The following is a 15,372-nucleotide window of genomic DNA, read 5'->3' as shown; positions in this document are numbered from 1 at the left end:
TTGCTTTTGCATCAAAATACATGTATGAAAAATAAACAGAGGCAGTTAAAGTCAGTTTGCTGACTTAAAAAAAAGAAGTGTGATCACAGAGTGGCCACAGAATGTTGATACCATGTTGGTTTTTGCAGCACTTTACAATTTCTCGGAAACTTCTATGAACACAGATGGCAATGCATTTTAACGAAGAGTCATCATTTTTAATTGTTCTGTTTTACAATGGTTTCATATTAGGACACAGACTATATGCATATGTCTGTGTGCATATTTGTGATCAGAAGATGCAGAAAGCGTCTTTAAATGGACAGTTCTGAGTTCACAGGCTTTCGGTTTGTTCCAGAAGTCTGTGTATGTCTTCTGCAGTGGCATCTTGTCACCAACTTATCTGTCTGAGGTCATTCTCACCTTTGAATGCCAGCGGTGCCTGATAGGCTTAGTCTTTGTGTGGGCTGTCTGCACGTTACTCTGTTGTTTGAATAAAGATGATGTATAGTCAGTCTGAAGCCCCTGCCAGGTGTCCGTTTTTCCACCCCGTCTACCTGTATACTGTCATGTGCGACGCCTCAAGACATGATGCTGTTAGTTTAAGTATGTCCTGTTACAGGTCATCAGATTGACACTAGTGTGTTTATCCTAACTCCTGGACTTTAGATAAATGAAACCTGAGAATTACAAGGCCCTGTCTCAAACAATCGCCATAACATAAGTTGCCAGTCTACAGTATGAAAAGTAAAATGTTTTTTTTTCAGAATCATAAAACTTTAGAGAGATCAGGAAAGAATTACTATAGGTCTCAAGGTTCAGTTTTGCATTTTACGTTGAAATGTATTAACCTTCACCTGTCTGTTTTTGTGTTTATCTGAAGCAGTGCATTTTTTGTTTAAAGAAAAAAATATTTTAGTCCCCAAAATTTTGAATTAATACTTAATATAACCGCATATATAATAACTCACCGCATTCTGTCAAGCTTTATTATGTCTGTCTATTAAAGGATGACGTTCCAGCTGGTGCATACAGCCATGGTCTGTTAGACACCATGGCTATTTTATTTCCAGCATGTGTTGTCTGAGTGGCCTGGGCTTTAATGTGCTTATTGATTGTGCTCCCTGTAGGGGTGCATTTTAGGATTGACTGGACACAGAAATGCTGCACTCTAATAAAGGCTCACATTCAAATGTGCAATGTATTAAATCTGTATTGTGCTAAATTGTTATACAGCACTCAAGTGCATGCAACATTACTCTGTTTAAATATAAATCTTCTGCTTAATATGTACATTTCTGATTTCATTTCCAATGAGATCATCCATCAAATAACAACTAGGTCAGAGCAACCGATCCGAAGATGTTATATCAGCACATGCTTACAGGTCCACAGCATCACATCTTAAGCAAGTCGATTTCATGTCATTTAGAGACCAATTAAAGGATTTGTGTGCAACACTCCGGGTGTTTTTGAAGTTATTAATACAGTTTCAGTCTTTCTACTTCAAAATTTCATGTTTAGTTCAATCTGCTACTTCATTGTAATTATTTGTGAAATTTACTAGCAATTTTTCTGAGTGAAAATTTAAATGTACAATAGCATTGGATGAGAAACAGACTTTTCTTTTGGTGTGTTCATGAGAGAGCAAGCAATGTCCGAATCAGATGATAAATTGTCAGACTTAAATTTCATGTCTCTTCTCATCCAAAGCTATCACAAAGCTTTACTTGACATGCAGCACATGAGCTGTATGATTTTTATAGTGATTTTGAAGCTTGAAAGCACAATTTCCTAAAACTGTCTTCTTTGTGAAAGTCAAACAGGTTTGAAATGACATGAGGGAGAGTAAATGACGGACTTTTCATTATTGGGTGAACTATACCTCTAAGTCCACGTTTTTCAAGATAGATGTGAATGTGATGACAACGATTCGATTGTTTGTTTGAGCGTGCTTGTGGTGCGTGGGTTTTGTGAGGTGTTTTCATGTCTGTGGCTGATGAGGGGGACAAAGACAGTTCCTTTGGGGGAGTGTCAGCAGGTGTGCTGTGAAATCTTCAGCTGCTAAAGTCACACAGGTCTGTCTGTCTGTGTGTCTCCAGGCCAGTGTCTCAGCGCAGTCACATCGTCTTCGTCTTTTGTGTGACAGTGACCTTCAGAACACCTCCACATGACCCCCAAACATCTAACACAGGGAACACAAAGCACAGAGGGGCCACCTAACACCTGGCACTGTAGCTACTATCACAGAGAGCTCGATCCCTGCGTCTCGGGTCATGCAGACAGACGGTGGGTGGAAGATAGCAGGAGCACAGTCTGAGTGCTGGTCTTCAGTGGGTGTAGAAGCCGTAGTAGCCCGCGTCACTGCAATTGTCCTTTTCGCAAGCCTCTGTGCTGCGGTTGGGAGGGGAATTTTCCGTGCTGGACGTGTAAGGCGACACGCGCCTCTTCTTGCTCTCTCCTCCCTCGAACAAACCTGAGTCAGCTGAGTCCACCGATTTAACTGAGGGGGCTTCGATCCAGGCGTCCTCCCCGGACTCTTTGGACTTGTCTTGGTGCAGCGGCTGGCGCTGGGGATCCAGAAGTGACGGGGAGGAATGGAAGCGCGAGTTCACCACTGAGGGAGACGAAGACGCGGCTGGGGACGAGATGGCTCGGAACCAGCCGAGACTAGACCCGGGTTTACTGTGGTGTGGGTGATTAAGGTACTGCGTTGAGGGCCGTCCTGAGCTCCACACTCCTGTGTTGGTGCCAGAAACCGGCCCGGAAGCGAAGGGGCTTTCAGAGTAGTAGCCCAGAGGGTGGTGTGGGGACGTCTGAATCGGAAACGGCTTGTAGAGGTTGTTGGAAGTGTATTCGCTCTCATATGCGTTGAAGTCGAGGCGGTTCGGCGGCACCCCCTGCTGGCTGGGCAGGTAAAAGCGGCTGTGGGGGCTGGCGGCAGGGTCTCTGGGGCACTGCTGGGTCATGCTGCCTGGCTCGCGGCTGTAGAAACGACTCTGAGGCAGGGGGCTCATGTATTGATCAGACAGGTATGGCTGGTGAGGGTAACAACTGCCTGGGAGGAGCTGCTGGCTCTCATTTGGGGAAGGCGTAAGGCGGTCTGAGTCAGGAGGTGCATAGAGCCTACATGAGGAAATAAAAGGGGTCAAAGGTCATCTGAAAAAAAACCCTTCTGAAATGTTAATATGTTACAGTTTTTCTCAGTCGATTTGACACTTGTCTCCAATGTAATGTAATTGTTTTCAAAACAAGTAACACAGCTATCTAAACACAAACTTATCTTAACCAAACAGTTACAAATTTATTACCAAATGAAGCACTTTACTTTATTAAAAGTAAATATTTAAATCAAATCTATATGTTTGTTCTCTAATGATTATAAAACAGTCTGCTGTAGATGCACAAATACACTAATGAAAATACAAGTTTATTGCAATTATTCAACAGGGAGTTTTGTTTTATATATATTGTGTATATCTAAATGAAATAAAAAATGTTTTAAACACCCATGTGAAAAACTAATTGCCCCTTTAAAATTTGTTTGTGTCACCTGGAAGCAAGAACTACAAACTCTTCTGATAACTAGAGAGCAGTCTTTTACTGCACTGTGGTGTATATATATACATAGTATATATATATGTATATATGTATATATATATATATATATATATATATGTATATATATAAATGCTCTTGCTCCATTCAAAATAAACTTGATTGTCCACCTGAATGTTCTCAAACATCAATTCTGAAAAATGTTTGGATGTTTACTTGTAAAGAGCAGAAGTTGTCCTAGGAGGGCTACAAATATGCACTAAAATAAAAAATCATAGTAAAAATATTTACATAGAAATATAGACTTCTCCACTTGCACCTCTTTCTTTACCCCTCCTCCATTATTTATTCATTTATTTATTTGTTTGTTTGTTTGCATATTCTTTCCCTCTTTTCCCCTTAATAGTCAAAGCAATTATGATAAATGTGTAAACAATTAGGAAAACTGTGTTTCCTGTGTGTTATTAAGTGAGCAGTTATTAGTTTGGGGCCAACTGAAAATATACCATGTGCATTTGATGATATGACACATTACAGAGTTTTGTTTGTTGTGTTTGGACAAATGGTACATAAATCTTTGTGATTTGTGTAAACCTTTATTCAGATATTTTAAAGTATTGGTTGGTTTTACTAACTATTATGAAAACATTTGAGCATTTTGTTCACAGTGTTTTGAGAAAATTATTTGCATGATTTGTAATTTGTATGAAATAAATGAAAACGTACAATCTGGTCAGGACAGTTACAAAGTGTTCAGCTCACTGTTTTGAGAACAGTGACCTGAGTTTGGAGAAATGTGTCAAATCGATTGAGTAAAACGGTAATATTATGTTAATAATGTTGCACAATTAATTAAACTAAGAATGACGTTCCTGAATTTTAATTGAATTCGAATTTAGGTAGCAAACAAGATGCAGAATTGACTGTTGACTTGACTAAGTCTTTTTTTGTAAAAAAAAAATAATAATAAAAAAGAATGAAAAAGTCTTGAAGTTTGAAGGTTTATAGGCTTGTAGATAAATAGATGATAGATAGAAATAGTCAGATGATAGACAGATAGATAGATAGATAGATAGATAGATAGATAGATAGATAGATAGATAGATAGATAGATAGATAGATAGTAATGTAAACAAGATGCAAAGATGTAAATGACAAGTAGTGCTCCACAGAGAGCAATTTCCTGTATTTAATTTACTTCAGGCTTACTTACGTGTCATAATTGTCCCGGAAACCTTTAGCAAAGGGGTTATGATCTATTTTCAGCTGAGTGATCTGTGAAAGAAATGGCAGAGGGAAGCGGTTGGAGAAAGGGCAGAGAGAGAGAGAGAGAGAGGGTAAGAGTAAAGTCACATGGGTACAGGAAACATAGTCGGGGAGACTGATAGATCACTGCCATTAAGAAATAATTAATGAATTACACCCATACTCTTTGCTACAGCCAGACTTAACATCTTCTGCACATACACAACACTTTACAGACATCACTGACTCAAAGTGCAGACATAACACAACTCTCTCCTCTGGGTCATCCCACACTGTGACGACATGTATCTTTGTTTGCTGTAAGCAGTGGTTATGTGGCAGTTGCAATCTTATTAATAAGAAAATAACCCACAGCATGATGCATTCAGATGACGTGACTTACATCTGCATTCTGGTAGGCAGTGACGGCAATGAACTGAGTCTCAGGGAAGACAAACATCTGAGTTTTCGCGGTCAGAAAGGGGTCCTCCGTTCCATCCTCTTTCACCTCCACGATGTGAAGACGTGGCTGGTATTTATGAAGTGACTGCAACACTATCATCTGTATTCCAAGCAATGCAATTGTTAGAGAAATAATGCAGATATGCTATGGTGTTATATATTCTACCTAACTAATAACCATAATCTCTGTTTGACTACAACCAATGATGACAGAGATGACTCAGGTTTGGGTGTGTTGCAGTAAGTCAGCTTTAATGTAGGAGTTTATTATTATATTAAATTACCTGTCCTACATTGTTAGAGCTGCCTTTGTTATTGGTAAGTTTCAGTTTGCCAAAGGAAACTTCCTGTCTCATCCAATGATTCCCAGTGTTGGGAGAGTCTGGGTGCATATACATTCTGTTTCCTGTAAAAAAAAAATATATATATATATATATAAAAAATTATAAATGAAGCACTTAAGCATAAATATATAGGTACTGAATGCAGTTTAAATATTCATGTCTTTACACCATATTTTACTGTCAACGACAGTATTTTATTGATCTACACCATTTAAAATACCATTTAGGTTTGTGGTCAGTATGATATTTTAAGGTTTTTGAAAGAAGTCTCTTATGCTCACCAAGGATGCATTAAAAAAGAAATATCATTATAGCAAAGCAAAATATTTAAATTGTTAGTTTCTTTTTTGTTATTGTTTATTTTCGATTTGAAATGTAATTTATTCCTGAAACTCCAGTATTCATTGTCACATGATCCTTCAGAAATCATTCTATGCTCAGTAAACATTTCTTATTATTCAGTCATAAACAGCTGTGCTGCTTAATATTTTTGAGTATACTATAATACATTTTTTTAGGGTTCCTTGATGAATAAAACATTCAAAAGAACAGCATTTATTTGAAACAAAAACGTTTTGTAACAATCTTCTTATTATCAGTCTTTACTGTCATTTTTGATAAATTTAATGCATCCTCGATGAATTAAAATATATATTTAAAAAACATTTACTGACCCCAAATGTTAAGGGTAGTGTATTTTATTTATTATTAATATTTGCTTATTTTTCATACAAAAATATTTGTATATTTTATACATTTTTATTATATTATATAATTATTATAATTATAGAATTGCCATATTTAGGTAAGGAAAGGTCAGCAGTTTAGGTAGAGAAAAACTAGGTTGAAACAGGCAGAAGTATGAGTATTTAAATGTTTGCACTTTGTAAATTGATTGGTATAAGCCAATTAAAAGTGCAATGTCAAATGTTGACTACCATACAGTCTCTTTTGAACAGCAGTTGCAGTGCAGAGCTGCTGTTGTGGTTCCTCTGATTGTGGCATACAGTGGTATCAGAAACACTCATGCATTTCTAGCCACAAAAATACAGAGCTATTGGTATGTGAAGTTTTCTGCACTGCTCAGAAAAGACTCACACTGTGAAAACCACAATGCAGATAAAGACATTTATCTTGTTTGTAGGATTTAAAAGTAGATAGTGGGCAGAAAAATGCACCGTGTGACTGTTGGGTACCTGGCATGTTGCCTTCTGCCTTGCCGCACTGGACCCATTTGCCTCCTTGGTACCTCCAGTGATGCTGGTCTGCAAGAACCACATCCACGTATATGTTATAATGAGCCGAGGGGTCCAATGAGCTGATGTTAAAGCTGAGGAAAGGAAACATCCTCCTGTTGACAGACAGATCAGAAACCAAAATTATTCACTAGAGGCATCAGCAATAATCAAAAGGTGAACATTTATTAATAAGCTATTTAAAAAATGTTTACTATTTAATTATTATTTATTAAACTTATTAATAAATGTTATTTTATTGAACACATTAATAAATGTTAATTAACAACCTATTTTGGGTTCATTATAAGCAGGAAATATAGTCATTTTTACACAATAGTGTAGTGCATTTAACGCAGCATTTTTAGAGTAAAATAACATGTACATGTACACTTTTAAAAATAAAGGTTCCAAAAGGGGGTTTTCACTGAGATGCCATAGAAGAACCAGTTTTGGTTCCCCAAAATACCTTTCAGTGAACAGTTCTTAAAAGAACCATTTTTTCTTGGTGTGAAGAACATTTTAATAATCTAAAAACTTTTTTCCACTGTAAAGAACCTTTTGTGGAATGAAAAGTTTCCATGGATGGTAAAGGTTCTTTGTGGAACCGTTGACGCCAGTAAAGAACCTTTATTTTTAAGAGTGTATAATACTGTACAAATGTTTTGGGTCAGTAAGATTCTGTTTATCTATTTATTTTTTTAAAATATATGAATACTTTTATTCTGCAAGGATGCATTCAATTGTGATCAAATATTTTCTACCAATATATTTTTATTATTTGTTATAATATATATATATATATATATATATATATATATATATATATTTGTTTTTTATTATTATTATTATATATTTTTTTTTATAATTTAAATATTCACAGTAAGATATTCTTTTTTTTTCTTCGAATATTCATTTTGATGTTTGTGAAAGAATATGTTTACTTTAAAAATATTTCTTATAATAATGTCAAACATTTTTTTTTTAGCTTTGATGAATAGACAGTTCAAAAGAACAACATTTATTTGGAATCATTTTTATTTAGTATAGGAGATCATGATCCACACTCACGAAAACAGTTTTCTTTTTTCTTTTTATTTTACATTCATCGCTGATTTCGTGAGAGCGGATCATGATCTCCTATACTAAGTAATTTAACAGATTGACGCACCAAAATAAAAAGATTAAGTGACGGAAGAGCGCGGTGCAACTGGCGTTGTAGAATCAATTTTACTTGGAATCTAAATTGTTGATCAATTTAATGCATTCTTGCTAAATAAAAAATGATTTCTTAAAAAAAGAAAAAGAAAATTTACTGACCCCCAAATTTTTAATGGCATTGTAAATTTTAAATATATTATTTTTTTATTTATTTTTGTATTTGTTTATTTTTTTTATTTATATTTTTATTTGTATATTTTGTATTGTATTATTTTACATATTTTATTATATTATAATTATATAAGTGCCATATTTAGGAAATGAAAGGTAAGGGGTTTAGATAAAGAAACACTAGGCAAGAATAGTATTTTGAATATTTTATTGAGTATATAATGAAAATATAACTAAATGAAGTAACTTTAACAGTGTAATATTACTGTAATATGTATTAATTAATGTAATGTATTTTTTGTCAAATATTCATTCTGAAAGTTTGTGAAAAGAAATTCTGTTATAAAATAACTAGGTGACACCCACTCTCTTTAAGAAATAGTGGTCTTAAAAATAAATAAACTTATAAGGTCATGCTAGATCAGAGGTGCCCAAACTCAGTCCTGGAGGGCCGATGTCCTGCAGAGTTTAGCTCCAACCTGCCTCAACACACCTGCCTGGAGGTTTCTAGTATGCCTAGTAAGAGCTTGATTAGCTGGTTCAGGTGTGTCTAATTGGGGTTGGAGCTAAACTCTGCAGGACACTGGCCCTCCAGGACCGAGTTTGGGCACCCCTGTGCTAGATGATTGCAATCTAAAAATATGCAGAAATGATTTTAAACAAATGTCAAAAATCCTTCGATACAATAAATGAAATTCATTTTTATCATATTTGATACGGTCCCAATATATCATGCATCTATCTGCACATGCTTTTTTGAATGCGGGTGGTATTTTGTGGTAAGCAATAGTTTAGAAGGCACAGACATTATGATAGAAAGGCTACTGGGAGCAGGCTGTGTGTGAATCTTTAATGTGACAATTAATAAAACATGTTGGGAGATGCATCTGCTTGCTTTTGATCACGGTACAGAGATGGAGAGGAGGTAACTGGGAGGTCACTGTGTCCCATGGCAGGGGGAAGTTTACAAAAACGTGACTTAAGACTCAGACCCAGTATGAAATGTGCAGCTTCTGTTTTTCTGTGCCATTCTGCCTTGGCACCACTTGTGATAAAACAAACCTCTGACATAAGGTATGCTGGCTTTAATTCAACCTCACCCAATACTATGACGCTTTCGGTCTCACTAATACACTCCAGAGATGACATCTATGCCACACGGCTGCCTCCCATTCAATAGATTCAACAGTTGCGGGCTACTGCTCATGCTTGCATGTTTCCCCCTTAGCCGGATGCTCCTGTCAGGTGACACTTAAGTGCAGTTGTCTGCTCATATCTGTGTCTGTATCAATTCCATGAATTGGATACACACCAAATAATTAGTATATGGCTCAGAATGGATTTAGGTTGTGAGTATGTTTATAAAAAATCTCTCACTCTCTGTCTTGCTCTGTCTCTTGTGCCTGTGAGCTTGCTGAGCGAAACTGTACACCTTTTCCCCATTGGGAAGAGTGTATGAGGGTCAGATTTTGGCTGCTAGCTCACTTTTTTACACGTAAAGGTAAAATATCAAACATGACACAAGCAGATTGACATGTACAGTAAGTACGGCATGTTTACGTGGTTATTGTAAGCTATTATGCGAATGTGGTTACGTTCAGAAACCACGATATATTTGCTGATTTTGGAGAACCGTCATAGCTGTAGTGATGAGCTTGTAGCACGGCTGCTGAAAAACAGTGGCTGGAAATGGAGCAGCCAGCAACCACAGTTACATGCGATCCCTTTGATCTTAATGGTGTTCTACTGATGTGCTACTGTCACAACTCATCTGTTTCTGTCAGAGCTGCTTGATGGGATTCTGCTGGAATCATGTACACAGCGATAGGTCTGTCCTGCAGTGAGCAAAGACGATTCAACAAGTTTGCTGATTCTGAGGTCTGGCTTTTTACAGCAAAACTGCATACGCCATGCTACCATATACAGCTGAACAGGAAGTGATTGTTAGTTGAAAAAAAGAAAGAAAGACAGAAAGCTCAAAGGCTACAGGCAGACCTTGAGTGGTGCAGGGGGGGAGATTGCATTTTAGGTAGAGCCTGGACGACTCAAGAATATTAATAAAACTGATGCACTGATATTGCACGGGTTGCTCTTGCTGTAAATCTTTACAAATGCATATATAAAGTGGCCCCAAAAAGTAGCACACATAAAAATGGATTATTATATAATAAAATTGTAAGCATTTTATCTTTTTAAAAAGAAATGTAGCACTTTTCAAGCAAAACTTTTCAAGCTCAAAACATTTTTTGTTGAGTCTTATATTAATATTATTGCATTTTTGAACACTTTTTGCTGGAACATGGGTCATGTGATGAAATACATCTGCGATTACTGCGATGGGATTTTTGTGAATGTTTTATATCTACTAAAATCACCTTGACGTCTGTTAGTAATTGAAAAATGGTTCAGAAAAATGTTCAGAAAAAGCTAGTTCTGAGTGTTTGTGAATGCCACTTGGTTTGCAACTCTTTTTTTCATACACTTGAAAAATGTGGTAAACAATTTACTTTGAAACCATTTTCCCTCAGAAATTGCTAATGCATTTCACATATAATTACAAAGTAATGGCAATGAATTAAACATTAAAGTAGAAAGACTGAAATATTATTTTCTTGTAATATTTAAATAAATATTTATTTACCGCTGCGAAAAATAATTTTTACAGTGTAGGCAATTCAATAAATGCATTCTTAAAAGGATAGTTCACCCAAAAATTAAATTCTGTCATCATTTACTTTATTCCTTCAGCAGAACACAAAAAAGAATTCAGGCTATGGGCCTTACGGTGCATTTCAAAGCCTCGACTCGGACTGCACCTCGACTTCTGAGGAAACGTGCATCACTGTGCTCACAAGGTACCAGACCAGAGGAGAGAGAGAGCACAGAAAAAGCGAGAAAGAGAGCGAGAGAGAGGAAGAAAGTGCCTTCCTTCATTTCCTGCACTTCAAAGCTATCTCCACTGATGTGTATGGCCATCAGAGTCTCAGTGGTGCTCACCAACTTTACCCCCAAATGCACCACCCCCTCCTCCTTACTTTTCCACTTCCTGTCTTGGGCAGAATTACCTGAGCTCTGACACTCACTGGCAATGAGAACCAATAAAAATAACCCTAAATACACAAAAAATATTGTGTATTTAAATAAACTGACTCAAACTGATGCAATCTGAAGCATGTGAGAAGATTACTTCAATAGATTAGATACCAACAGGATTCAGAGGCAAAAAATTAATCATCAATATGCTGATTCAAAACAAACAAGGTTTTCTTGTGAAAGTTAAAGATTAAATCTCACAAATAGTCAGTTTAATTGTTACTCGCACATACATAGGTAATTTTAAAGTATTGTATATGTTACGTCTTTATGTTTACCATTAATACACTACATAATACTTGCTCCGTTGAGTTTCTTTCTTTCTGAATGTATTTATTCTGAATGCGTTGAGCACAGCTGTAAAGACGGTTTGCAAAAGGTCTCAAGGCAAGGCACCTGCCAGTAGGTTACAGGTTACAAGAGCATGCATTCACACACTAACACCCGCACAAACAATTTTACTGTACGCACGGATTCACGCATATCTGCGTAAAAGCTACCAAACAATAAATAATAATAATATTAATAAATAAATAAATACATATCTCTGTTTTAAAATGTTTGACTATGAAGGATTAGTTTATAGGTGGTGCATACAGTACAGTACAGTACAAAATAAAATAATGAAAGTTATAAGTGATGACCATGACATCAGTGGGAGTTTTTAAAGCAATATCGTGGTCAAGATTTTACTGCTATGATATAAAATATAATATTGGTGTAGCAGTATTTTGTGAAATTCAGTCAGTAGTTAAAACACTGAGAGAAAAAACATTTCGTAATTTTTCCATTTCAAGGTTACGCCTGCTTTCAATACCAAATTTTAAAATGAGTATTATTTCTTAAAATCTAATTTAATATATGTCATATGCATACTTAAAATGCTAAATAAATTTCGGACTACAATTTTGTACAATTTTGTCTTCTGAATAATTTTTAATAACTCTTTCTATGGATTTAACATGTGAGCGTCCCCCCCCCCTTGTTATTAAGTGTTTCACATGCTGTCAATTCTCATATATTTCAACAGGAATCATTTTTATGGTGACAGGTGTGATCAGCTGAGATATTATAGGTCAGTGCAACAGTTTTAAGCATTATTTATTTGAACATATTTAAGAATCTGGGATAAATATTTTCATCAAACTGACTTATAAGGGCCTACTTAGAAATAATTGTGTAGTTTTATCGGTCAACATTTAAATCTGTATTATGCAATGACTATCTAAACTATGACTTGAAAGCAGTTCTAAAATGGAAGTGTTGCACATCTGTAGACTATAATCATCAGAGACATGTTTAGATATTAATGCTCGGTGACCTGTCAAACGTCCCCACAAGCACTTTCCTCCCTCTCTGGGGTCCCTAGGGAACACCACCAGCGGTTTATAAATCACATTTTAAATTAACAGTGCGTTTTTTAAATTTGTATTATTATTATTATTATTATTATTAATCACACTATAAACATGATAACTAAGTTTGATCATCACGTTCTTTCATAACACGGCCGTCATTATTCTCAGCATTTAAAAATAACGTATCCAAAACATAATCAGAATTCGAAGAAGTTCTTTCAGAATTGTTCCCGACAATGAGGTATTTCACTTTCAACGATTTGTGTCAGAGTGCATCTAGGTACAGTGAGAAAACTTGACAAATTGCAGTATTTGTTTACTTTTGACAATAACTGAAACTAGGTCGCGGTCTGGAGAAAAAAGATCAGAACAAAAGTTCTCTGTAATTAGGCTTCTAAATTTAAGACACATATGCCAAGGACTCGGTTCCATGCCCACCTGCCCTGGCTGGCACAGCTGACATTTAGATAAGTACATAAGTAAGAGGAGTAAATATTCAGTTTCTTATTATGATCCATGCTGTTATCTCGTACAAAAACTTTACCCCGATAACGACTTTTATGCTAATGATTTATTAAAGACTGGCAATCCTTTATGCTTCTTACCGTCCTTGTTTTGTTATGATCATCTCTGTCTGGTACTTGTGGAACTTTGCCCACAGCGGGTAGTTGTTGAGGAGCACTTGAGTCTTCCCAGACACCTGTAGACCAGGTAAAGAGTACATCGGTGCTCGTGGATACCCGTGCTGAAAAGACGCCGGGTAGCCGTCTGCGCTGCTCGGGAACACGTCTTTAACGTTGGCTGAAGAATACGCATCGGCTCCGGCTGGAACGTAAGTATGTCCCGTCCCGCTCCGGCTGGTGAAGTGACAACTGCCGAGCGGAGCCGGTGCGTAAAACCTCCCCGTCTGCGCTCCGGCGCTTTGGTGGTGTTCAGCGTGGAACGGCAACGTCAAACTGTCCTGTCCATTTGGAATCGAGTCCTGGTAGTAAAACCTCGTGTCTTGGATGCCCATTTTGAAGTCCGGTAAGTCGCGGTTTCGGTGCAGGTGGCTGTTCAATTCTGCGTCTTTGGCGAAACTTTGCGCGTCTGTTCCATTCAACATATTGAGATACAAATTCCTGCCTATGCCGCCCATCTGCAGCACCGGTTCGAGCTCACTAGAGGTGTCATAGGTTTAGCGTCCGTATGCTTTAACATTTAAAATAAGACTCCAACACAAACTCTCTGTAGACTGCAAGTTGTGGAGCTTGTCTGCAAAGCGCACCATGTAGCCTAATCTAGTTGTAAACTACTTGGGAAGTCTTCACTTTGATTTATCTTAATACGTTGAAGACATTGCCACTATGTATTTGGAATAGGAATCGGACTTCAAACACATGATAAGACTCTATGATATATCCATATCTCGAATGGTAATTGGTCCGGAGGTGGGCTTTACACTCAAACTGGGCGTGATAGGCTTGATACGCGAGGACTGGCCTTCCCCTATTTACGGGGGCTTCAGTTTGATACTCACTTAATATAACTGAACAGTCTTTATAATGTATAGCCTATTCACAGAGCGTATACTGATTAAAAACAAGTAATTCTTAAGGCGCGTATAAAGGTATGTGGGTCGGTGAGTGTATTGAATAATGTATTTAATGTATTTTGCATTAGTTTTTAATAAAAACAATCAGCCTTCAACTAACTAAAAACAGAATTGTATTTAGAATAAATTCATAGGCTAACTAATTAGATTTGTTTGCAGGTGTAGATTAATAATATGTGGAATACCAGAGCAACATAAATCACAGAGAGTGAGTCGTTTTCCACCCATTTAAAATAAAAATAAAAAAATTTCTTTTTGAAACTTATGTTTATGACATTCATTGTCACTAAAGCACACAGGATTTTTTTTGGTCTCCACTATGAGAGCATCTTTATTGAAGTTTTACATATGAAATATTGCATCACTGTAAATAAGTGCGCTGATTTTAAAAATGAAGTAATTTGTTTATTTTATGATCCATTCTGTTGTACACGTACAAAATGAAGTTATATGATGATGTTACCAGCAGTATTATATGGCATTTTAGTAACGGCACACACATGACGCCTTAAAGTTCACTATAAGTGTATTTTCCAACAACTGGTGAAAACTTTCCAACAACTAGCAATATTATAAAGACAAACACAAAAGAACATCAGCGTAACACACGTGACACTAAAATAATGCAGTAAATACAAATAATGTAATATGCCACATACAATACGCTGTATGTACACCTTCAAAAGGTGAACACAAAAATAAGACAAAAATAAGAAACTAACTTTTTAAATAGATTCCAAAATGTTATGGTTTGTACAGGGGATTCTGGGAATGCCTCTTCTAATAAACTACAAAGGCAATATTTTTTACTTAAAAAGCATAATTTCAAAGAATATGTAGTGGCTTAATTTCTTTATGCTGTTTTTTTAAATACTTAATAAAAAATAGAAAAAAAATAAAATTACATGTATTGTCTTAAAATGAAGTGTATTTGAAAATGTATTTTTTTCTAATTGTATGAGCAATTTACAATTTAAAAATGTTTTAGTTTTCTCACTTTACTTTGTTGTAAAGTGAAAACGTTAGTCTTGTGTTGACAGTCTGTTTTCTTTTCACTTTATTAGTTCAGTTGCACTTAAGTCACACTGTACACATCATTTGCACAAAATAGAGTGCATTCATAGAAAAGTGTGAAATAGTAAACGAAGAAAATCACAATACCCCATTAAGCC

At 36.2% G+C, this 15,372-nt stretch overlaps 1 protein-coding gene across 1 annotated transcript; it reads right to left on the bottom strand.

The window, feature by feature from the left end:
• Positions 1 to 1,827: 1,827 nt before the first annotated feature.
• On the bottom strand, positions 1,828 to 13,949 carry LOC107565723 (T-box brain protein 1-like). Its single transcript, XM_016250991.1, has 6 exons — positions 13,212 to 13,949; positions 6,785 to 6,939; positions 5,529 to 5,650; positions 5,186 to 5,344; positions 4,751 to 4,812; positions 1,828 to 3,105 (listed from the first exon to the last, which is right to left on the bottom strand). The coding sequence occupies exons 1-6, from the start codon at positions 13,742 to 13,744 to the stop codon at positions 2,310 to 2,312; spliced, it is 1,827 nt and encodes a 608-aa protein (XP_016106477.1). The 5' UTR covers positions 13,745 to 13,949; the 3' UTR covers positions 1,828 to 2,309.
• Between the last annotated feature and the right edge of the window lie 1,423 nt (positions 13,950 to 15,372).

Source organism: Sinocyclocheilus grahami, unplaced genomic scaffold (genome assembly GCF_001515645.1).
Source record: "Sinocyclocheilus grahami isolate Dianchi unplaced genomic scaffold, SAMN03320097.WGS_v1.1 scaffold26.1, whole genome shotgun sequence".
NCBI lineage: Eukaryota > Metazoa > Chordata > Actinopteri > Cypriniformes > Cyprinidae > Sinocyclocheilus > Sinocyclocheilus grahami.
Note: the sequence above shows the minus strand (reverse complement) of the source record. Positions and strands in the feature narration are given on the sequence as shown.